General features: G+C 48.1%; 1 protein-coding gene across 4 annotated transcripts in view; it reads left to right on the forward strand.

Annotated features, from left to right (window-relative positions):
• Positions 1-24,079, forward strand: part of SOS1 (SOS Ras/Rac guanine nucleotide exchange factor 1) — a 1,044,495-nt gene that overhangs the window by 832,458 nt on the left and 187,958 nt on the right. For all 4 annotated transcript variants that reach the window (XM_029594364.1, XM_029594368.1, XM_029594365.1 and 1 more), the window contains 2 exons: positions 3,827-3,989; positions 21,541-21,658. In XM_029594364.1, the coding sequence (XP_029450224.1) occupies positions 3,827-3,989; positions 21,541-21,658 (281 nt within the window). The remainder of the gene's footprint in view (positions 1-3,826; positions 3,990-21,540; positions 21,659-24,079) is intronic.

Raw genomic sequence — 24,079 nt, forward strand, 5'->3', positions numbered from 1 at the left:
CATAAAAACAACAACAAAACCCCCACATTCATATGTATATGTATAGGGCACTTGCAGCCCCCCCCCCCTCCCCATTGGGGTACTTTGTACCTGCAAGCTCCATGGGGGGACTGCACCTTGGGAAAGTTCACTTGGTAAAGTGGAATATAAATGTGACAAATAAATGGCTTGCCTAGTAAGACCATTGCTGCAGAAGTACTTAGAGTTTGAAAGGTGCAAGCTCCCCCCTGAGAAGAATATAAACTCCATGAACATACTTTCTGAAAAGGGCCTTGGCACAGCCCCTTTTTCCCACATTGAGTGAAGGGGCAGTTTTGAAACAATTGAGCCTGTAACAAAATCAGTAAAGGACCATCTGGTTCTATTGTAGGATCCCAAGGCGGCCTAGGAAGGGAGAACCCATTATTTTGATATGTTGGAGGTCCTAACTCTTGGAGAAAATTAGCTATATTTAAGCTATTGCCATCTTTTGAAGCTGTATAATTTTATATTTTAGCACTATGCATTTGCAAGCAGCATTTAAGTATAGCCATCATATTGAATCATCTAGGTCACTGATGGTCCTCAAGGGCTGCATATTGGTCAGGTTTTCAGAATATCCCTAATGAAAATTCCTGAGATAGATTTGTCAGGTATACTGCCTCTATTGTATGCAAATCTATCTCATGCATATTTTTTAGAGATATACTGAAAACCCAGCCTGTTTGCAGTACTCGAGGACTGGATATAATACCACTTTTATAGAACTAAATTCTTCTTCTAGCTCAAAATGCTGCTTTGAGCAATATATTTTTGCTACATTAAAAAAAAATACCAAAATATTTGTCCCCTTCAAACAAAAAAATAAACCTTATTCCTTTGGTGCTAATGCAGAACGTCTTGTATATGCAAACATAGCACGAGTCAGCATAAATCTTTCTTTTGCATAATTATTCTCACCTTAGCCATATCTTCAGGTAGATACTTGAAGAATTAATCAAAGCAGTTATGATAGGATGTGCTTTGTGTTTAATATATATTTTTTATTCTTGTAGAGCAGTATGGGAATCCATGCCAGGTTTTTACTAGTACTACAGTTGCTTCTTTTACAAAAACTTAGCAGACTTTACTTAAACACAGGTTTATTGTACTTTTGTTTTCTCTGTGTACCTTCAGAACAGTACACCATATCTCTCACCAACAAACGAGATTTACAGCATGCAAGCAATTCCAGTTACTGATTTATGTTAGCCAGCAGCCTTTCCTATCAGTTCTAGGACCTTTCCCAATTAATCTCTCCTGTTAAGATTCCTGGCTGTCTTGGTTTCTTGCTTTAGGACTCCAAGGCTTCTTCCCCTCTGCCTCCAGGCTGTCAGCTTCCTCAAAGTCCGTTTTAGGCTATAGAAACACCTCCCCCCATACATCCCCCCCTCCTAAGTCAGCAGATTTCTGTTACAGGTAGATCCAACTAATTCTTTTTAAATGCCTTCCTCTACCCCTTAATCCCTTACAAGCACCAAACTCTGGGCACCCAGAATTACAATCTTTTTTCAACATGCCTAGAATATAAGGTAAAACAGTGGTTTTCAAACTGTCCGGTGATATCCCTAGCCAGTCAAGTAGTCAGGGTACCTACAATGAATAAGCCTAGGATATATTTGCATGCATTGCCTCAGTTGTATGCAAATACATCTCATGCGCTGTTATAAAGTATAAAGCCCAAAACTAAGGTTAAATTTTAGTATGGGTTTTACTTAACATGCACCTTAAAATCAGGAGTCTCTGTGGTATGCAGTAAGCTAATGGGTTGCAAATCATACAGGAGTAAAAATTTTAAAAAGCATGCTAAATGAAAAAAAGTCTAAAATATGAGTTAACCTGAAAAATCCGAATTAATGCAGAAAAGTACTTAAAACTGAAGTAAGGAGGAAAATGCTTGAAGTTGAAAGGAGTTTGACCAAAATGATCTTGCATGCAAGATTAACACTGGGCATCCTGATATTTTCACATGCAAGGCATGTCAAGTGAAATGAAAGGGTAAGCTCTCTAGGAAGGGCACATACAGGTGAACAGTACTCACCTTGTTGATGTATATCTGTAATGGCTGTAATTGCAAATTCCTGAGAGCTTACCCTGTGTTTTAACTCCTTGGCTTGAGGTGGATTAAAAGTTAACTCACATTTCTGATAGCCATAATACTATATGGCTGTGCCCATGAAGTAGTGTCTAGCTGTTTCTACCACACTGGGCACAGCAGTAGAATGACTTTGGCCATCAGAAATGTGAATTTACTCCACCTCAGACTGAAGGCGTTAAATTTCCAGTGTAAGCTTTTCTGAGGCAGACACCAATCACAGGTTTTCTTTGTTTTTCTGTACAGCTGGACAGTACACACACAATGCTAAAGTGAGTACTGTCCAGCTGTTGATGTCCACCCAGACAGATTATGCTTTGATCATTTAGCTGTAGGTGCCCTCCAAGAAAGCTTATTCTTTTATTTTACTTGCCATTCCTTGTTAAAATGGCCTTGAATAAGAGAATGTACTTACAAGTTGGGGGTACACAGCACCAATCTAACACACAACGCCATTTTGGAAGGACATGGCAAGAAAAATCAAAACAAGCTGTCTGAGATGGGCACCTTTAGCTGAACAGTAGACACTTTGGCACTGTGCATCTGACTTTGATGTACTTTTCAGCTGCAGGTACCCCCTTCCCCTCCATCAACCACCTAGAGAGTTTGTGGTTTGCTAATCTAGATGTAGGTGCCAGCCCAGAAAGGTTATGCTTTAATTTTACTTGCCATTCCTTGCCAAAATGGTCTTGGATGCAAGAATTTTCTCTCTGGAGTGGGCACTTAGCTAGCACAGAGCCAGTGTACTGTTCAACTACACATGCCTGCCCTGAGAGCTTACACTGGAAATTAAATTCCTGGGTCTAAGGTGGAGTACATTCTAATTTCTGATCTCCAAAGTTATTCTATTGCTGTGTCCAGTCAGAAGCAACTAGATGCTACTACACTGGGCACAACAATAGTATAAAGTTGACCAAGGAATTCAATTTCCAGCACTGAGAAAATGGGTTTTAAGCTATCTACCCTTTAACGCATCTCCCGTTATTGAAAGGGAATAGCTGTCATCTTTTATATGGGATTTGCATGATCCCATGCTAATTTTAATGATGGATTTTACTCCTGGTTTACCACACTTTTTTTTTTTTTAGAAGTTAAAACCCCTGTTAAATACATAATTAAATTTACTGCAGAAAAAATGTGTGCTAAAACATGAGTAAAAACCTGTGCTTACATTAGCATGTCTTATTACATCAGCCCCAAAGTGACTTAAAATTCTTGCCAAGTGTTTAATCTGACACACATGGATGGCAAGGCAGTAAATGCTGTCCTCCATTTCTGATTTGTGTATTTTATTAAAATAAAGTAAAATAAGCTATGAAGTTCCTGTTGGTACACATGCTTAGTGTCAGTGCTGGTCATGTTACTTATCAAAAATAGAAAAGAATAAGAAAATATAGATGAGGCCATTGACTTGTTACTGATGTGTTGTAGAGGGATCCAAATGCAGTCATTGATCAAGTCAGTTAAATTATGAGTTTAAGCAATAATGGTTTCAAACTATATAATACACAGAAAATGTTTGGATTTAAAGAAACAAGCATATCTTTGCCTTGCTATCCTGCTTTTCTATCCATGTTGACATTGTACTTTAACTATCTTAGGGACCATCAGAGTTTGTCTTGTAACTTCTGTGTTTTGTGTTGAAACTTTATTAAAAATATTAAACATTTTTGGCAAAAAATAAAAATATTCTCTTTTCTGTGTTCACTTCAGGTGTATTGTAGAAACAGAAAACCTAGAGGAAAGGGTTGTTGTGGTGAGCCGTATAATTGAAATCCTGCAAGTTTTTCAAGAGCTTAATAACTTTAATGGTGTTCTTGAAGTTGTCAGTGCCATGAACTCTTCACCCATATATAGGCTAGACAACACTTTTGAGGTAGGTATCAAAAATAAAATTGTAGTAATCTATACTGAAACATTTGTATAATATTGAGTAATGTATCTCTCAGTAACAGTGCCTAGTAAAGAATGAATTAAGCAAAGGAGTATGCAGCAGCATTGCATGATTAGACCTTATGTTTACACCATTCTGATCAGCAATTCATTTTATATTCTGCAAAATGGGACATAGTTTCTCCTTCAACAAGCAGGATAATCAGCTATTTAAATGGATGACTGTCAAGGGTGCCCGGATCTTAACCAACACCCACAAACGTGACCACATCACCCCTGTACTCCAACACCTCCACTGGCTTCCAGTTTCTGCAAGGATAACTTACAAAACCCTCACTCTGGTCCACAAAGCCCTCCATAACCAAAATATGCATTGGTTCAATGAATACCTTACATTTCACAATGCCATCAGACCTACAAGACAGCAACACCATCAGACCTACAAGACAGCAACACCGAGCAACACTGAACATCCCTTCGCCCAAAGACTCCAAACTCAGCTCCACTAAAGCCTGGGCACTCTCATTAGCTGCCCCCGCCCTTTGGAACAAACTGCCCCCTTCACTATGTCAAGAAGCGTGCCCTAAAAAATTCAAACAAGACCTGAAAACTTAACTATTCCAACAATCATTCACTGAACAACACACCACCTTCACATCACACCCTCTCCCCACCGCCTTCCCATCCTCTCTATAGAAAATGCCTCTCCTGTAAAAAATGACATATTGTAAATTGTGTACATAACACTGTTAAGCCTTTCTTTTACATTCTGTCTTTCTCTCTGTAACTTGTTGATAATTATACCTACTTGTTCTCCAACAGTTCTCTGTTATAATGTAAAGCGCTTGTTGCTGAATTATGTTTTATGTGAACCGATGAGATGTTACAAACATTCATCGGTATATAAAAACCTCTAAATAAATAAATAAATAAGGGTGCTGAACACAATAAAGCCCACCTCAGACTATTTTTGTATGTTTAGATGCTTCCATTTCATCCTGTTAAACCAGTCCACTCCAAATAGGCGGGTTATGACCCCCAACCAGCAGATGGAGGCAGAACACACTGATTTCTCCAGGGGAAGTATTACTGCTATATATAGGTGATGCAGCACAGTGAGAATCCAGTATACTCTGCTTCCATCAGATGGTAGGACTCAGTGGTGGTGCAGCAGGATTTTGAAATAGGATTTGATGCTCTTTCGGTGTAGACCACTGGGGTACCTGTAGAGGGAACCTGCTAATAGAACCTTCCAGCCCCAGAAGGGACATGGTTGAGCCCGGTGGGGAAGGGAATCTTTTAAAAGAAAAAAAAAAGAAACAAGAGAATCTCCTGCAGTTTTGTGTGTAGATAGTGGAGACATTCCTCCTGGTTCTCCCCTCACCCCAGACCACCACCATCCTTACCTCACTTGTTCAGCTTTCTGTAACAGAAGATTGCAAAAAAAAAAAAAAAGAAATGAAGAGCTGCTTGTGTGGCAGTGCTGCAGGTCATGCAGTCATTATTTCCAAGTGAGAGGTGCCTTTCTAGGATATGTAGAGGGTAAGTGATTGGGGGAGTCTTCTGGGGCCAAATCACTTGAACATAGTTCTCAGAATGAGACACAGTGCTGTGGTTTTGGCAGAAGTGGTGGTTCCCTGTACGTACCAGGATCAGTCCAGACGGTGGGTTATGTCCCCCGTCCAGCAGATGGAGTCAGAGCAGAGTTTGAGGGCGTCACCATATAGACCAGTACACCCTCTGCTGGAGCTCAGTATCTTTCTGACTCCAGCAGATGAGAGTTGGGGGAACCAGTAGCTCCCCCAGAGTGACAGGACCTTAGTATTTGTTTCCCATTTCTTATCTCTTTTCTCTTCAGTATGTCCCTGTCATTTCTTCAGGCATTTTGGATCTGTAAAGTTTAAAAAACAAAAAAAAAGTTCCAATTTTTGAGGAAGCGTGTTTCTCATTTGCTCTGCCTTCTCTCTACTGTGCCTCGCTCCTCTACTGTTCGGGGTAAGTGGAAGGTTGTTTTCTTTTCTTCTCAACAGGCATTTTCTTTCTTCTGCTTGCGGTGCCCCGTGGATGCCGGTGGTGCCGGCTGCTCCACGCGTTGTCTGAGGGTCCCGCGGCCCGGCGGCTTTGCTCGCGGGTGTTTGTGCTGCTGCATGGGGGAATCCCCCGGCGACTCTGGACCCCTTCGGGTGGTGTAGGCCATTCCAGGCCCCCCCGCGGCACTAGCCCGTTGCTCAGGACCCCCCCCCCCCCCCGAGGCGTCTTTTACCCAGCGCTCCCATGCCGCGGCCATCGAGGTGTGAGGCCTGCGGCGAGCCGGGGACCCGATTTACGCGGGCGGGGCTATGCGATCGGTGCCTCCCCGAGGGGGAAGGCACCTTGCTGTCTTCGGACACGCTTTCGGTCCTCCCCTCTCCGCAGCCCGGGCGGCCACGTCGCCGCCATTGGCGGGAACGGCGGCCATCTTAGATGGGCATCGTGAGGCGGATAGGCTCCCAGACGGGGAAGGGATGTTTCGCGATGTCTCTCACCAGAATTTGCCCCCGGAGGGGGATTTACCCGACCGGGGGCCTCAGGAGGGTCCCTCCCCAGGGACTCCAGTCAGCTCGTCGTTCTTCTCCCCTGAATTTATATTGTTGATGCACAGGGCTTATTTACAGGGAAGGGGAGACCCAGGGGGGTCTCCCTTGGGGGCCCCTCCCCCCAAGGGACCCAGGATTGTTGGCATTCCTACTGGCTCGCCAGATATGCTTGGATCTGTCCTGGGAACCTCCTCCGTGCCACCCCGACGTACCATGGGGGCGGCTTCACCAGCAGGAGGTGACTCCCCGGAAGCGCACCCGGATGGACAGACGGATGGGGGCGATCCTCGTGCCCTACATATTTTTCAAAAGGAAGAGCTGGATGAGCTCATTCACCATATCATTCAGGAGCTAGACCTCGATTCGCCGCCGGACCCTCCAGTCCCTGTGGCTCCGGCCGTTGCTACGTCCTCTCGGAAAGGGGACCCAGTTCTTGCCGCCCTTCGACCTAGGGCGAGGGCTTTCCCCATACATGAGTCTTTCCTTCAGCTTCTCACCAGGGAGTGGGACACGCCCGAGGCGTCCTTGAAGGTCACCCGTGCCATGGAAAAACTGTATCCGCTGCCGGAGGATTTCTTGGATCTCATCAGGGTTCCCAAGGTGGATTCAGCAGTTTCGGCGGTGACCAAGAGGACGACCATCCCGGTCACGGGTAGGACGGCCCTGCGGGATACACAGGATCGTAAACTGGAAACTTTCCTCAAGCGAGTTTTTGAAGTCTCCGCCCTAGGGATGCGTGCTGTTATGTGCAGTTCGCTTGCACAGAGGGCCAGCTTGCTCTGGGTTCAACAACTCCTCACATCTCAGGATTTGCCTCCCGAGGAGGCCATCCAGGCGGACCGCCTGGAGTCTGCCATAGCGTATGGGGTGGAAGCTCTGTATGATATCTTTCGAGTAATGGCGAGATCCATGGTGTCGGTGGTAGCAGCCCGACGGCTCTTGTGGCTGCGTAACTGGGCGGCGGATGCTTCCTCCAAGTTGCCTTGGCTCCCTCCCCTTTCGAGGCAAGTTTCTCTTTGGGGAGGACCTGGATCAGATCATCAAGTCGCTGGGGGAAAATTCGGTACATCGGCTTCCTGAAGATAGACAGCGCTCCTTCAGGTCCTTTCCCTCAGGTAGAACCAGGGCCAGGGCGCAGTGGCGCTACAGGTCCTACAGACAGCCTGGTCCTCGGACACAACCTGCCAGGTCCCAGCCCTGGTCTCGTTCCTTTCGTGGTCGGAGGCCCGTGCGAAGAGGGTTCAGGGCAGGGGAATCTGCCCGCAAAGTCAGCTCAATGATGCCAGAGGAGCCCACTCATCACCTCCCCGAATCGGGGGACAACTCACGGAATTCTACGAGGAGTGGGTAGATATCTCCGCAGACCAGTGGGTGCTGGACACCATAAGGGACGGTTACGCTTTGGAGTTTGTCCGCCCGCCGAGGGACAGGTTCATTTTCTCCCCTTGCGGTTCGGGTCTCAAGAGGATGGCGGTTCAACAAATGCTAGACCGGCTGCAGGAAATAGGGGCCATAGTCCCCGTCCCCTTCGGCGAGGTGGGCTTGGGACATTATTCCATTTACTTCGTCGTTCCCAAAAAGGACGGTTCCTTTCGGCCCATCCTAGATTTGAAGGAGGTAAACAAATCCCTGAGGGTCAGCCGGTTCCGCATGGAAACTCTTCGGTCAGTGATTGCCGCAATGCACAAGGGAGCGTTCCTTGCCTCCCTGGACCTGTCGGAAGCGTACTTACACATCCCCATCCTTCCGGCTCACCGGCGGTACCTCCGTTTCAAGATTCTCGGCCAGCACTTCCAATTCAGGGCTCTACCCTTCGGCTTGGCGACCACCCCTCGGACCTTCACAAAGATCATGGTGGTGGTGGCGGCGGCCCTTCGCAAGGAGGGTATTTTAGTGCATCCCTATCTGGACGACTGGCTGATTCGTGCGAAGTCCTTCGCACACGGTCAGACCTCAGTGGCCAGGGTCGTACAAGTCCTACGTTCACTGGGCTGGGTGGTGAACCTCTCCAAGAGTTCCCTCGTGCCCTCGCAACACTTGGACTTCTTGGGAGCGAGCTTCAATACACGGCTAGGCATGGTGTTTCTACACCCGGACAAGGCTCAATCCTTGAGGGAACACGTGCGTCGGTTTTCTGCTTTGTGTGAACCCACCGCCTGGAATTATCTGCAGCTCCTGGGAGTGATGGCCTCCACCATCAACATGGTACCCTGGGCATTTGCACATCTGCGGCCATTGCAGGTGTCTCGTCTCTCCCGTTGGAAACCAGTCTCGCAGGAGTATCAGGTGATTCTGCCTCTCCCACCATCTGCCAGGGAAAGTCTGGATTAGTGGCTGGTCCCCTCGCATCTGGCTCGCGGAGTCTCGCTCGAGGTGCCCAATTGGGTGGTGGTGACCACCGATGCCAGCCTTGTGGGATGGGGTGCCGTCTGCGAACGAAGCGCCACACAGGGGACTTGGACACCAGCGGAGGCGAAGTGGCCGATCAATCGCCTGGAAACAAGGGCAGTACGCCTAGCTCTTCAGCGTTTTCTCCCCTTGGTTCGGCACAGAGAGGTAAGGATTCTCTCGGACAACGCAACCACCGTGGTCTACATCAATTGACAAGGGGGACAAGAAGCAAACATGTCTCCCTCGAGTCAATGCCCCTGATGGAGTGGGCGGAGAGCCATCTCGTCCGGATCGCGGCATCTCACATCGCCGGAGTGGACAACATTCAGGCAGACTACCTGAGTCGACAACAGCTGGACCCCGGAGAATGGGCTCTCTCCGAGGCAATGCATCTCATCGTCCGCCGTTGGGGGACTCCGCGCCTGGACCTGATGGCGACCTCCCTCAACGCCAAGGCTCCGCGCTTTTTCAGTCGCAGGAGAGAGCACGGCGCGGAGGGGGTGGATGCCCTAGCCCTTCCATGGCCATCAGATCATCTGCTCTATGTTTTTCCTCCTTGGCCTCTGGTAGGAAAGGTTCTCCGCAGACTAGAACATCATCGAGGGACCGTGATTCTCGTTGCCCCGGAGTGGCCCCGTCGGCCATGGTTCGCAGATCTTCTTCAAATGACGGTGGGCGGCCCACTTCGCTTGGCTCATCTTCCGCGTCTTCTACACCAGGGGCCGGTATTTTTCGAGCAGGCAGAACTCTTCTGTCTTGCGGCTTGGCTTTTGAACGGCGCCGCCTCCGCCGCAGAGGCTACCCGGAGACAGTGATCTCAACTATGCTGCGGTCCCGTAAGCCTTCCACCTCCGTTGCCTATGTTCGAGTCTGGAAGGTCTTCGAAGCTTGGTGTTCCAACCAAGGGACCCGACCCACGGAGGCGACTGTCCCGATGATTCTTCAATTCCTACAGGATGACCTGGATAAGAGTCTCGCCTATAATTCACTCCGTGTCCAGGTGGCAGCTCTGAACGCCTTGGTGCAGAAGGATAGCTCTCTTCCTCTCCAGCCGGATATCGCACGTTTTCTTAAGGGTGCCAAACACCTACGGCCACCGGTCAGGGACCCTTTCCCTTCCTGGAGCCTCAACTTGGTTCTGCGGACTCTGTCGGGCTCACCGTTTGAACCACTTCGCGGGGCTACCATTAAGGACCTGACCCTCAAGACGGTCTTTCTCGTAGCCATCTGTTCCGCTCTCCGCATATCGGAGCTACAAGCCTTGTCCTGCAGGGACCCGTATCTTCGATTCTCCGACTCGGGAGTCTCCCTTCGTACGGTGCCATCCTTCCTCCCGAAGGTGGTGTCGTCCTTCCATTTGAATCAGACGGTGGAACTCCCAGCGTTCGCTCCAGAGGAACCAAGGTCTCTTCGTCAATTGGACGTCAAGCGTGCTCTGCTCCGCTACCTGGAGGTTACAAATGACTTCCGGGTATCCGATCATTTGTTTGTGCTCTGGTCAGATCCGAAAAAAGGATCTCCGGCATCGAAGACAACCATTTGCGCGCTGGATATAGGACGCCATTTTATCGGCTTACATTGGAGCGGGGCGGAACCCGCCTCGCGGCATTTCAGCTCACTCTACGCGCTCACAAGCGGCGTCCTGGGCGAAAACTCGCTCCGTCTCTTCACAGGAAATTTGTCGTGCGGCGACGTGGAAATCGTTGCACACCTTTTCCAGACATTATCGGCTACACCTGGCGCCGCAGACCACGGGTCACTTTGGCGATCAGGTACTCCGAGCAGGTCTCTCAGGATCCCACCCGAACTAGGGAAGCTTGGGTACATCCCACCGTCTGGACTGATCCTGGTATGTACAGGGAAAAGAAAATTATTCCTTACCTGCTAATTTTCGTTCCTGTAGTACCATGGATCAGTCCAGACGCCCACCGCTCTGGGTTTTTCGGTTCCTGCTCGGGTTCTTACGTGTAGCTGTCATCTTGTCTTTTCAATTTTCTTATTGATATTCACAGCTCCTCACAAGTTGGCTGTTTTGTGGCCTCGTTGGCCGGTTCTAGTTCTATTTTTTTCTGTTCCTTCATGGTTACGGATTCTTGATCCAAAATGTCTCTTGCTCTATTTGATCTTTGCTATTCGTTATACTGAGCTCCAGCAGAGGGTGTACTGGTCTATATGGTGACGCCTTCAAACTCTGCTCTGACTCCATCTGCTGAACAGGGGACATAACCCACCGTCTGGACTGATCCATGGTACTACAGGAACGAAAATTAGCAGGTAAGGAATAATTTTCTTTTAAGTTGGGCTATGCTCCCATGTGGATATACCTTTCTCAGCTGCAATGGAGGGTAAGACTCCTCCAGTCCATGTGCCTGCTCTGGAACCTTCTTTTTCTATTCCTTTGGACCAAATGGGTTCAGCTCTGAATTCTCCCTAGAATTTTATTTTATTATTTTTTTGTTTTTGCTGCAGGCATTCTGTGCCATTCAGAAGCTGGGGGGGGGGGGGGAGTTTTTTTAGAAGGTGCAGTCAGAACACTTGTTTTCAGTCCCAGTCCCATGTAAACGTCCAAGGGGGTCAGATGGAGTTCCCACCCAGGATCTGGAGAAAAGCCCGGAGGATTCGAGGATCTTGTAGACTCTACCAGTGATGTTTCTTTGGAGGGAGAGGGAAGGTTCCTTTGACATGGACAATGATATAATTATAAGGAGGAAATTTCAGCCCTGTTTGATCAGGTCTTTTCTTCTCTTGGGATAGACACTGCAGTGGAGTCCTGTCTGGGACTTTATTATTTAGGGTGTCCGCAGGTCTACAAAGAATTTCCCTTTGCCTTCGTAAATTGCAAATTTGATTTTAGTTGAGTAGGAGGTTCCAGAGTCTGGTCTTAATGGTAAGAATCTTCTCAGAGTGGAGGGGGAGGAGTAAAGATGATGGCTTGCTAGGTTCCGTTTGCTGGCATTTTAGCTTTGCTGCTTTTCCTTCTTTTATCATGCCTTCTAAGTGCAAAGGGAAGCCCAGGCAATTCCCATCCGAGCCTGTGGTTATCCCTGGTCAGCGCGCACTGAATTCAGTCTTCATTTGGTAGATGGTCGAAGGGGGAGAACAGTCTGTTGCGGTTTCCACCGAGGAAGTGCTAGATCCACTGGATGTTTTTCTTAGTCCCCCCCCAAAGCACTTTCCTTCACCTCAACCAGGTGCCTCCGACAGCGCGGTACTGAAGCCGTTGTAAGAAAATTGCGTGGCTGTTGCCATGGAGGGGAGGGGTCATTGACGGAGCAGACCCGGCTGGCTCAGCTAACAGCAGTAGGGATGTGAATCGTTTTTGAACGATTAAAATTATCGTCAGATAATTTTAAAATCGTCCTAAATCGTTAGAGTGCACGATACAATACAAATGCCTCCGATTTATTGTCAGGGGCATTTGTATTGTATCGTTAAATAGGGCACGGGAATTATTTGGGGGAGGGCAGGAAAACCGGCATACCAAAACAACCCCTAAACCCACTCTGACCCTTTAAAACCAATTCCTTACCCTCCCCCACCCTCCCGAACCCCCCCAAAATGTTAAATTACCTGGTGGTCCAGTGGGGGGGGGGTCCCGGCACGATCTCCCGCTCTCGGGCCATCGGCGCCATTTTGGCTGCCACTAATTAAAATGGCGCCGATGGCCCGATTTAAAAAAAAAAAAAAAAAAAAACCCCACCAGACCCTTTAAATCGACCCCACCCTCCCGACCCCCCCCCCCCCAAAAACCTTTTAAAATTACCTGGTGGTCCAGGGGGGCCTCGGGGAGAGATTTTCCCGTTCCCAGGCATCAGCTGTTCTAAAAATAAAATGGCGCCGATGCCCCTTTGCCCTTACCATGTGACAGGTTATCCGTGCCATTGGCCGGCCCCTGTCACATGGTAGGAGCACTGGATGGCCGGCGCCATCTGTAAAGATGGCGCCGGCCATCTTTACTCATCAGCCCCTATAGGCACGGGCACGGGCCTCCCTAAAAAAAAAATTAGCGATTTGAATTGGAATCGGAAACTATTCCAATTCACATATCTTAACGATCAGATTTCCCCCCCACCCCCCCAGCCGAATCTGATCGTTAAGACGATCTGACACACGAATCGCATCTCTAAACAGCAGTCTTGGTGGAAATGGAGAGATGTTGCAGTTAGACACCTCTCTTTGGAGCACTGCAGCTCGAGATGGGTCTTCTCTCCTGAGTTGCCCTTTACAACCCCTGGTAAGACCTGCTGAAGTTTCTCTAGGTACCCTATGTTCTGTTATTACTTTTTCCATACTGGGTCAGACCAAGGGTCCATCAAGCCCAGCATTCTGTTTACAATAGTGGCCAATCCAGGCCATAAGAACCTGGCAAGTACTCAAAAACTAAGTCTATTCCATGTTACTGTTGCTAGTAATAGCAGTGGCTATTTTCTAAGTCAATTTAATTAATAGCAAGTAATGGACTTCTCCTCCAAGAACTTATCCAATCCTTTTTTAAACACAGCTACACTAACTGCACTAACCACATCCTCTGGCAACAAATTCTAGAGTTTAATTGTGCGTTGAGTGAAAAAAGAACTTTCTCCGATTAGTTTTAAATGTGCCACATGCTAACTTCATGGAGTGCCCCCTAGTCCTCCCTGAAACCCACCCAGTCTTCCCCCTCACATCCCTCTCCTGCAACCCACCCCTATCCTCCCCCCCTCCCCACCCTCCCCTGTAACACACCTCTGACACCCCACTCCACTGCAAGTTCAAGTTAAAATGTACAACTTGCTATAAATGCTGTAAATAAGTTATCTTTTATAACCTGCATTAACTACTGTAAATAAGCTATCATATATGACCTTTCTTTATATGCTGTAATTTAGCAACAATATTTAACCTACATTAATTAAGTCACGTTGTATATCCCTCTGTATTTACGGTTACGCTACTATACTTTCTCAGCTGCTATCCTTTCCTCCTTGAACCCTTCTCCCTCACTCCCTCTCCTTTTTCGCTCCTGCTCCATTACCCGCTCCCTGTTTTATGTAATTTCCTCCTTTCTCAAGTTGTATTGTAAACCAGCGTGATGTGCTTGCACGAACACCGGTATATTAAAAGCTATTAAATAAATAAATAAACAAATAAATATTATACGAAAGAGTAAATAACAGATTCATATCTACCCATTCTAGATCTCTCGTGATTTTAAACACATCTATCATATCTCCCCTCAGCCGTCTCTTCTCTAAGCTGAACAGCCCTAACCTCTTTAGCCTTTCCTTATAGGGGAGCTGTTCCATCCTCTTTTTTATTTTGGTTGCCCTTCTCTGTACCTTCTCCATTGCAACTAAATATTTTTTTTGAGATGTGGCGATCAGAATTGTACACAGTACTCAAGGTGAGGTCTCACCATGAAGTGATAGAGGTATTCTGACATTTCCTGGCGTGTAGCCAGATGGACTCAGAACAAGTGGGTTTAGTGTGCTCATGCTAGCAGTTGGAGACTGATCTGACGTCAGCACGGGTACATATACCCCCACAGGAAGTGAAGCAACTCAGTAATTTCCGTCTCCAAAGCAGTTTGGAGCTCCTGCACGCTCGCTGAGCGTGTTTTCCAAATCTACTTTCTACTTTTGACTTACTAAATTTCTAAGAAGATACAGATGACGAGCCCCGCACTCCTGCGGTGATACCCTCGGGTCCCTCCCCCAGTTGAGTTTCCCGAGGTTTCCTCGGAGGTTTAGACCTCGGTCCGGTGGCCGAATCGCGGCAGGGATCTAGCCTCCGAGCGAGAAGGGCTCGGGCCTGGCTGAGAGGCGCCTCGGTCCCGGCGTGGACTTCGCCCCGAGCGTGACGAGTTTGGCGGCTTAGAGGCAGCGGGTGCATTTCCTCAAGCGTGGCGGTGAAGGTATTTCCCCTCTCCCCCCGCAGCCAGAGACCGCCCGGGTTACAGCCGGGAAGCGCCGAGGATCAGGTAAGGCGTATATCTCTTACTTTTTGGTCTCTGAGGGACGAGGATCAGCGGCGTTGCCTGTATGTGGCACGCCGTGGAGGTCGCCATTTTGTCTGCCTTGTTCAGGTATTGAGCGCCCTTGATAGGCGCCTGTTGATGAGCGCATATTGCTGACCGCATATTATTGAGCACATATTGTATATTATTGAGCGCATATTGCTGACCGCATATTATTGAGCGCATATTGTATATTGAGCGCATATTATTGAGCGCATATTGCTGACCGCATATTATTGAGCGCATATTGTATATTGAGCGCATATTGTTGAGCGCATATTATTGGGCGCATATTGTTGAGCGCATATTGTATATTGAGTGCATATTATTGAGCGCATATTGTATATTTAGCGCTTATTATTGAGCGCATATTATTGGCAGCATAAGCACCGGCGCCCTGCATTCGCAAGACGCGATGGAACATTTGAACACCTCGGCGTCTCCAGAGGCGGCACCTCCTGCTTTCGGCATGAAAGCTCTAGGCCTCTGCTCAGCGTGCCAGCTTAGAGCCATGCAGAGCGAGGAGCCAGACTTCCTTTGTGCCCAATGTGAGGAGGCCGTGGGAGCCTCGGGCCAGGACCAGTCTCAATCGAGGTTTACCGACAGTTCCCCAGGGGCCACCCCGGATCTAGCGGGGCGCCCTGAACAGCCAGGAATTCCGGGGGACCTGGTACCCCGACGGCTAGACACCGCTTCCATTTCCTGGGTTGACTTATTTAAGGGGATCCACGCCTTTGTACAGATGCAGTCAGCGTCCCGTCCAGGCCCTGCTGCCGCTCTGGCTGACCCTGCCCCTGGCCCTTCTCGCCCTTATTGCGGGCACCCGCCTCCAGGCAGTCCCACTCATGTGGACCCTGATGTCTCGGAGGACGAGTCCGAACCCTCCGATGAGGGAGAACTTCCCTCGGGGATAGAGCCATACTGAACCATGAGGCGGTTCTTTTCCTGACGGAGTGGCTATTCCAGGCCCCAGTACCATGGAAGCATCCATGCAGAACCCCGCTGCTGAAGGGTCTTCGTCCCACAGCCCGCCATTTCCCCTTCCTGCAAGCAGAGCAACAGCTGATCGATCTGGAGTGGAATGCGCCGGAGGCCTCATTCACAGGGGGTTGGGCCCTGTCCGGCATGTACCCCTTGGACCCGGCAATCAAGGATATGCTGGCGTGTCCTCAGGTGGACGCCTTGGTTAGCGCTGTGGTCAAGCGCACTACCATTTCAGTGGAGGGGGGGGCGGCCCTCAAGGAGGCTCATGACAGACACCTGGACGCCATCCTGAAACAAACCTTTGAGGTAGCAGCTCTGTCTTTGCGAATCGCAACCTGCTGCACGGTGGTAACGCGTTCCTGTTTGTCACAGGTCAGGAACAATGCTCCGGCAGCTGACAGGGAGTCCGCTCTCCCGTTCCTTACGGATGCCGCCTCCGACCTAGTCCGTACGACAGCCAAGGGGGTCTCATCCTCAGTAGCAGCCAGGAGGCAGCTCTGGATACGAAACTGGTCAGCAGACGCCCCTTCTAAGACGCGTCTCACTAGAATGCCGTTCAAGGGGTTTCTTCTGTTTGGCAGCGACCTAGATAAACTGGCCAGCACATGGGGCGCCTCTCCAGTACCTCGACCGCCGGAAGACAGGTCCAAGAGAAACCAGCGCACCTTTCTGAGGCCCTCCAGAGGTAGAAGCTCCCAACGCTTCACTCCCTATAGGAGTCGCTACCAGGCTCCTCGTCCTCCGGCCAGGAACCAGTCCTTTTGGACCAAGCAGCGCAAGAGGGGAGCCGGTTCGGGTCCCAGCCGCACCCCACCATGAGAATCAGCCGATCCATCCGGGGGATGGAGCCATAGGGGGGCAGGTTAACCCTCTTCTACCCCAGATGGGTCGAGATTACGTCGGACCAGTGGGTCCTCGCCTTCATCCGAGAGGGGTATTATCTGGACTTCCATCACATCCCTCCGGACAGGTTTGTGGAATCTCCATGTCCAATCCACAAGAAGGCAGCATTGGAAGCTACTCTGGCAAGGCTCCTATCCTTGAAAGCCATTATCCCAGTACCTGCAGGGGAAATGGCTTCTGGGCACTATTCCATTTATTTCATGGTACCCAAGAAAGAGGACACTTTCCGGCCCGTATTGGACCTCAAGTCAGTTAACCAATACTTAAGGGTCCCGAGGCTTCCATGGAAACTCTGCGCTCAGTCAAGACCGCAGTACAGCCAGGAGAATTCCTCACGGCCTTAGACTTGTCAGAAGCCTACCTGTATATCCCGATCCATTGGGATCATCAGCGCTACCTACGCTTCAAGGTTCTGGGACAACACTTCCAATTCCGGAATTGGAAGTGTTGTCCCAGAACCTTGAAGCGTAGGTAGTGGCTAGTGACTTTGCCCTTCGGGTTAGCCACGGCGCCTTGGACCTTCACCAAGGTGATCGTAGCGGTAGCAGCGGCGCTCAGACGGGAAGGAATCCTTGTCCATCCCTACCTAGACGATTGGCTGATCAGAGCGAAATCACGAGAGGAGAGCCATCGGGCATCCAACAGAGTGATCGCTCTTCTGGAAAGCCTGGGATGGGTAGTCAACCTAAGCAAGAGTTGCCTACAGCCTTCCCAATCACTGGAATACCTGGGAGTCCAGTTCGACACCCAGGCAGACAAAGTCAGCCTCACCACCAAGAGAAGGTTAAAACTCCAGACGCATCTACGGTCTTTGATGGGAGCCAGCCGGCCCATAGCTTGGGACTATCTGCAGGTTCTCGGTCTCATGGCATCCACCCTGGAAGTGGTACCATGGGCAAGGGCCCCATATGAGACCGTTACAACACTCCCTCCTCTCGGTGGAGCCCACGTTTACAGAACTACACCGTGCATCTACCTCTACTTGCCAGGGTGCGGACCCAGCTACAGTGGTGGTTGCAGTCCGACCACACGAGCAGGGGGTTGAAGATGTCCTCCCCCACGTGGACTCTGCTCACCACAGATGCCAGCCTGAGCGGATGGGGAGCACACTGCGAAGAGCTCACCGCCCAAGGGTGGTGGAACAGAGAAGAGTCGGGGTGGAACATCAACCGCCTAGAGGCACGGGCAGTCCGATTAGCCTGCCTGCGATTTGCTCACAGACTTCGCAACAGAGCAGTCAGGGTGATGTCGGACAATGCCACCACAGTGGCATACATCAACCGGCAGGGCGGAACCAGGAGCCGACAGGTATCCTTAGAAATAGCCCTCCTGATGGTTTGGGCGGAAGCAAATCTCCAGGACATCTCCGCCGTCCACATCACCGGGAAGGACAACACCATGGCAGACTTCCTCAGCAGAGAAAGCCTCAACCCAGGGGATTGGCAACTGTCGTCCAAGGCCTTCCAGATGATTGTGGATCAGTGGGGGACGCCGGGCATGGACCTACTAGCGGACAGGTCCAATGCTCAAGTACCCAGATACTTCAGTCGCAGACGAGATCCTCTATCCCACGGGATCGACGCCCTGGTGCAACCATGGCCTCAGGGGATCCTGCTATATGCCTTCCCCCCATGGCCCCTGCTGGGCGTCGTCATACACAAGATTCAGCGACACAGAGGCCTGGTTCTTCTGGTGGCCCCGGACTGGCCAAGAAGACCCTGGTACGCAGACATGAGAAGACTACTGGCAGGGGATCCTCTACCCCTGCCCCCTCACAGGGACCTGCTGAGACAAGGTTCCATCCTCCATGAGAATCCAGCTCAATTCTCTCTTACGGTCTGGCCATTGAGAGGGCTAGACTGAAGAGAAGGGGATACTCGGGGCCGGTAATAGATACACTCCTCCGAGCACGCAAGTTCTCCACATCACGAACTTATATAAGGATCTGGAGAGTATTTGAAGCATGGTGCGAAACTCGCAGCACCAATCCGCATACCGTTAAAATCCCCATCATTCTAGATTTCCTGCAAGATGGACTTCAGAAGGGTCTGTCTCTCAATTCACTCAAGATTCAGGTGGCAACGCTATCCTGCTACGGCCCCAGGAATGACGGCAACACCATTGCCACACACCCAGACGTTTCACGTTTTCTGAAAGGAGTCAAACACATTCGCCCGCCACTGAAGTGGCCAGTGCCCCTGTGGAACCTCAACCTAGTTTTGGACTTCCTAGCAGGACCCACCTTCAGACCCCTCTGAGGACTGTCCCTCTGGTTGTTAACCTTGAAGATGGTGTTCTTGCTGGCCGTCTGCTCAGCACGCCGCATCTCGGAGCTACAAGCGCTGTCCTGCCGCGATCCGTTTCTCAGGATCACCCCAGGGGCTATCCATCTTCGCACGGTTCCTTCCTTCTTACCCAAAGTAGTCTCACATTTCCACCTCAACCAAACCATATCCTTGCCAACCACGGAAGGGTTGAAGAAATCGGAAGAAGGTTGTATACTGCGTCATCTCGACATCGGCAGGCTGCTGTCCAGATACCTGGAAATGTCGGAAACAGTACGAAAGACGGACCACCTGTTCGTCCTTCACAGTGGGAAGCGGCAACGATAAGCGGCCTCACGAGCGACTATTGCTCGCTGGATCAATTAAAGCGGCCTACGTAGAAGCGTGAAAACCACCACCTCTACGAGTGAAGGCTCACTCTACCAGAGCACAAGCGGCCTCCTGGGCAGAAACTAGGATGCTGTCGCCTGCAGAGATATGTAAAGCGGCAACGTGGTCCTCCATCCATACCTTCTCCAGATTCTACCATCTGGACGTCCAGGCTAGGGAAGACTCAGCATTTGCAAGGGCAATCCTAAACGTACCTCGGGCAGCCTCCCGCCCAGTCCGGGAGTAGCTTTTGTACATCCCATTTGTAATGAGTCCATCTGCTACACGCTAGGAAATGGTGAGATTACTTACCTGATAATCTCGTTTTCCTTAGTGTAGGCAGATGGACTCAGCATTCCGCCCGGCTGCCAATATTTATGGGGATTCACCGTTTCGAGGTAAGCCATGTTTCCTTACATAGGGCATCCACCCTGCCGGGTGTCGACGCCTTCCGGTTGTGAACCCTGGCGGTCTCCAGCTACTATCAATCGGTCAGGTTAATCATGTTCAGTGAATCAATCAGTCAGTCATACATATATCCATACAGCTTTTGCAAAGAAGACTACTGAGCGCCTGCACTTCCTGCAGGGGTATATGTACCACGTGCTGATGTCAGATCCATCTCCAACTGATAGCACGAGCACACTATACCCATTTGTAATGAGTCCATCTGCCTACACTAAGGAAAACGAGATTATCAGGTAAGTAATCTCACCAGTTTTAGCAGTTTCAAAGTATTTTATAATGCAACAGTAAAGGAAAATGGGCAGACTACCTACTTTCTGTTTATCTGTCACTATCATGTGTTGTCTTAAATGAAGAAATGTAAAGTGCTGCATTTTTTTTTTTTAGGTGGGAGAAGGAAAATATTTGTATTTCATTTATATTCTCCATTTCCACATTATTAGTGCATATTACCTAATACAGACATATTAAAACAATGCAGCAAAAACCAATAAGAGAATTAATTATAGAGGCATTGAGATAGAGTGGAGAATGCAAAATATCCTTTAGCTATCAAATAGCAATGATTCTTTACTAGTATGGCCTTGTGATCTTTATCTGCCATCATGTTCTATGTTTCTTTGTTTCTTTGTGTAATCTGTTCAAGCAATGAATCATAAATTGGAAGACTTACTGGAACAGATATTTGAAACCCCTCACCAATGCCTCAGTGTCACTTCAGCTAAGACATTTCATCTTGTGTGTCTGTTTACACAAATATGGTGGGATAACATCTCTTAGCATTTTGATCTTTGGGTATCAGGAAACTATTGGTAGGTCAACCATTCTAGAGATTATTGGAGATGATTCTGAAATAATAAATTGTAAAATGTGTTTGAATCCTGTTTGGGTAAAAGATGCAATATAATCTAAATTAGTATTGTTTTCAGGAATAGATGAAGACTTGATCTATTCCAGACATGGTTTCTTGTACTTTTACTACTGCATTGCTTTTCATAGTGAAATCAAAACTGTGAATCTCATTATGAAATGAGACAAAAGATTTTAAAAAATACAAGGAAAACACAGCTTATCTATGGTGAACTGGAATCTTATATAATGTTGAATGTCACCTTTCAAAACCTGAACTTGGATTCTTTCTTGGTTTTAATATATTTTATTGATCCAATGTAAGAATTATCCAAAGAATGATTACATAAGATTTTAAGACCATATAGGCCCTTCCTTTACAGCTGAAGTATTGGGCCTGGGTGATTTAGAACTATCATATACTATATCAGCCTTAGATAATTCTTAATATTGGTTTGATAAAAACCATCACAGCTTACAAAAAGTTGTTTTCTCTAGGACAAATATTGAAATACCATGCTAGGTAAAAATCAAGAGTCCATCAAGCCCAACATCTTATCTCTGACAGCCAATCTAGGTCCCATGTGCCCAGCAGGATCCCAAATCATAGAGCCAATCCTTCTTGCTTCTAGATCTCTGCATTATAAAACCTAAACTTAGATTTCTCCAAATCATATTTTCACAAGTTTGTTTTTTGAATCATTCTCTATTCTCTAGCAAGTACCAAGTCGCCAAAAGAAGATATTAGAAGAGGCGCATGAACTGAGTGAGGATCACCAAAAAAAATATTTGGCAAAACTCAGGTCAATTAATCCACCATGTGTGCCTTTTTGTGGTATGTTTATATATATATATATATATATATTATTTTTTTTTTCTTGTTACTAAACTGATTTATAGCACAACATTAGTTGGAAAGCAAGTTATTTTAAACTTTACTCTGGAAAATGGATGACTTTACAATATGGACATCCATCTTTTCCAAGGGTTACAAGGATGTGGGATTAGGAGGAAAGGAAGAAGACAGTGGATAAGAGTATTAAGAGCTGGAAATGTGGAAAAGCAAGTATGGAACAGACTGGATTTTAATTGGCTGACTTGAAATTCAGTAACTTAGTCCTGCTAATGAAATATAATTTGAAAAGTGGGCTTTGCAGAGGTTCTTAAGTGTTTTAAAGTAAATCTGCTAGAGGCGGGGGTTATTCTGACCAGCAGCTTTACTCACAACTAGTTTTATAGTTCAGATAGTAATCCTGTCATAGCTTTGTCTGATTGGGCAATAATTCACTCCACCTTAGTTAATTATTCCTTATTCAAAAAAACAGTGGATAATCCAAATAAAGAAGCAATGGTAAATTACTATCATCACATATTATGGAGGAGTATATCCCAGGGAGCATTAAGGGTTGGAAGATTTAGATGGCTTTTTTAGATTTAAAGGCAGGTAGGTTATGGACAGGTGTTGTGGCAGATATACAGTTTAGTGGTCAGTAAATAAATATTACTGTACAATGTCATATAAATATGTAAAGCTGGTGCATGAATAACCTTTCTTCTATTGTTGTCAAATTTCCTTTTCAGTTTCATCTTTATATATCCAGCTACATTTAAATGTAGATTTCAGTATGCAGGGGACACCTAGTTAAAAGCTTTAAATATACTCTCCACCTTAAACCCATGGCATCATCAGCTATATTTCTGAAGATAAAAATATATTCAAAATGAATAAATATCTAGAATGCATTACTTGTCGCAAATGATCTCACATTCAGAATCTAAAAGATAATTATATCCTAATTGATCAAAGTTCTTTTGCTATGATTATTTACTAATAGTTATATTACTAAATCTTAGTAGACAGCAGTTAATTATTTAAATCCTCATTGAGCAATAAATTTCATTATATTGTTTGTTGGGGGAGATTTTCATTAATGTTTGTTTAATGAGGGTGATATTCAAACCCTATGAGTAGTTCCCTGTACATACCAGGATCATTCCAGACGGTGGGTTATGTTCCATGTCCAGCAGATGGAGTCAGAACACAAAATTCCCAAGGGAGGACCCATATAACCACTCCTCCCCTGTAACAGTTCTCTGTAACGTTCTGACTCCAGCAGATGTGAGCAGGGGACTTGTGGTCCCCAGCTTGTTAGCTTAGGGCTACCTCCTCAGGGGGATCAAGTTTTAAAAAAAAAATAAAAAAAATAGGAAGTTTTAAATTTACAGTTTAGGTCACTTTGCTAAGGCTCCTCTTACAGCAGGGGGAGAGCTCTCTGCTGGTGCTGGCTCATCGCTCTCTAGCCTGGTGACTTGCTGACAGGTTGTTGCCTGTTTTCTTTCTTTCTTTTCTCATTTTCCTCACTGAGGGCTCAGTTGGGGTAAGTGTATTTTTGTTTCATCTTCTTTTTCAGCAGAAGACTGCAATCTTTGGACTCCGTTCGGCTCTCTGAGGTGAAAGTTGGTAGTACCGGCCTCTCCCTCCTGACCCAGGTTTTCCCCCCTCCCTTTTGGGGAGCGACCTACGTCCCGACCTGCGGCTCCGCGAAGCACCATTCCCCGGGGCCGCCTGCTGTCGGGAGGTTAATTCCCCGTCAGTTCTTCTTTAGGTCGGTGGGGGACTGCGGCAAGCGTCCGTTGCCGGGTCGGCGCTCATTTTAGGTGCGAGCCACCTGTAGAGCCTCCCTCCCCTCTCTCTCTCTCTCCCTGCGGCGATGCAGTCCGCTGCGCCTTGAGGGCTCAGACAGGGCCGGATTATTTTCTGAAGAGGGTCTGTGCTCAGGCTGTTTCCCCGAGGGGGAATGTGCGCCAGCTACTAGCAAGGACATTCGAGCTGCAGACCGCATGGGAAGGAGGCGCCAGGCCCCATTCCCTCTCAACGCGGGAACGGCGGTCATTTTGTTGAAAGATTCTGATGCCGCGCTTTCTGAGGAGGACACAGATAATCCGTTCTCCACTTCTAGGCCCGTTTTGGACCCTTACTCCGAGTCTAATCCTGATAGGCAGAGGGGGGATCCCCCGGGGGGTGACCCCTCAGGATGCCAGGCCTTTTCCCCTGAATTCATAGTGCTGATGAACAGGGCTTTTCTTCAGAGCAGAGACATGACCTTTGGGACCTGGGGACCCTCTCCCCCCAAGATACCATGTCCTGCCCCCCTCCTGGGTGGGACCCTCCCTCAGGCTCGCCCCCCTTTAGTAGGCGGGGGAACGGGGACATCTCTTGGACCTACCGGGACACCATCGATAATACAGACTTCGT

Source organism: Rhinatrema bivittatum, chromosome 3 (genome assembly GCF_901001135.1).
Source record: "Rhinatrema bivittatum chromosome 3, aRhiBiv1.1, whole genome shotgun sequence".
Lineage (NCBI taxonomy): Eukaryota > Metazoa > Chordata > Amphibia > Gymnophiona > Rhinatrematidae > Rhinatrema > Rhinatrema bivittatum.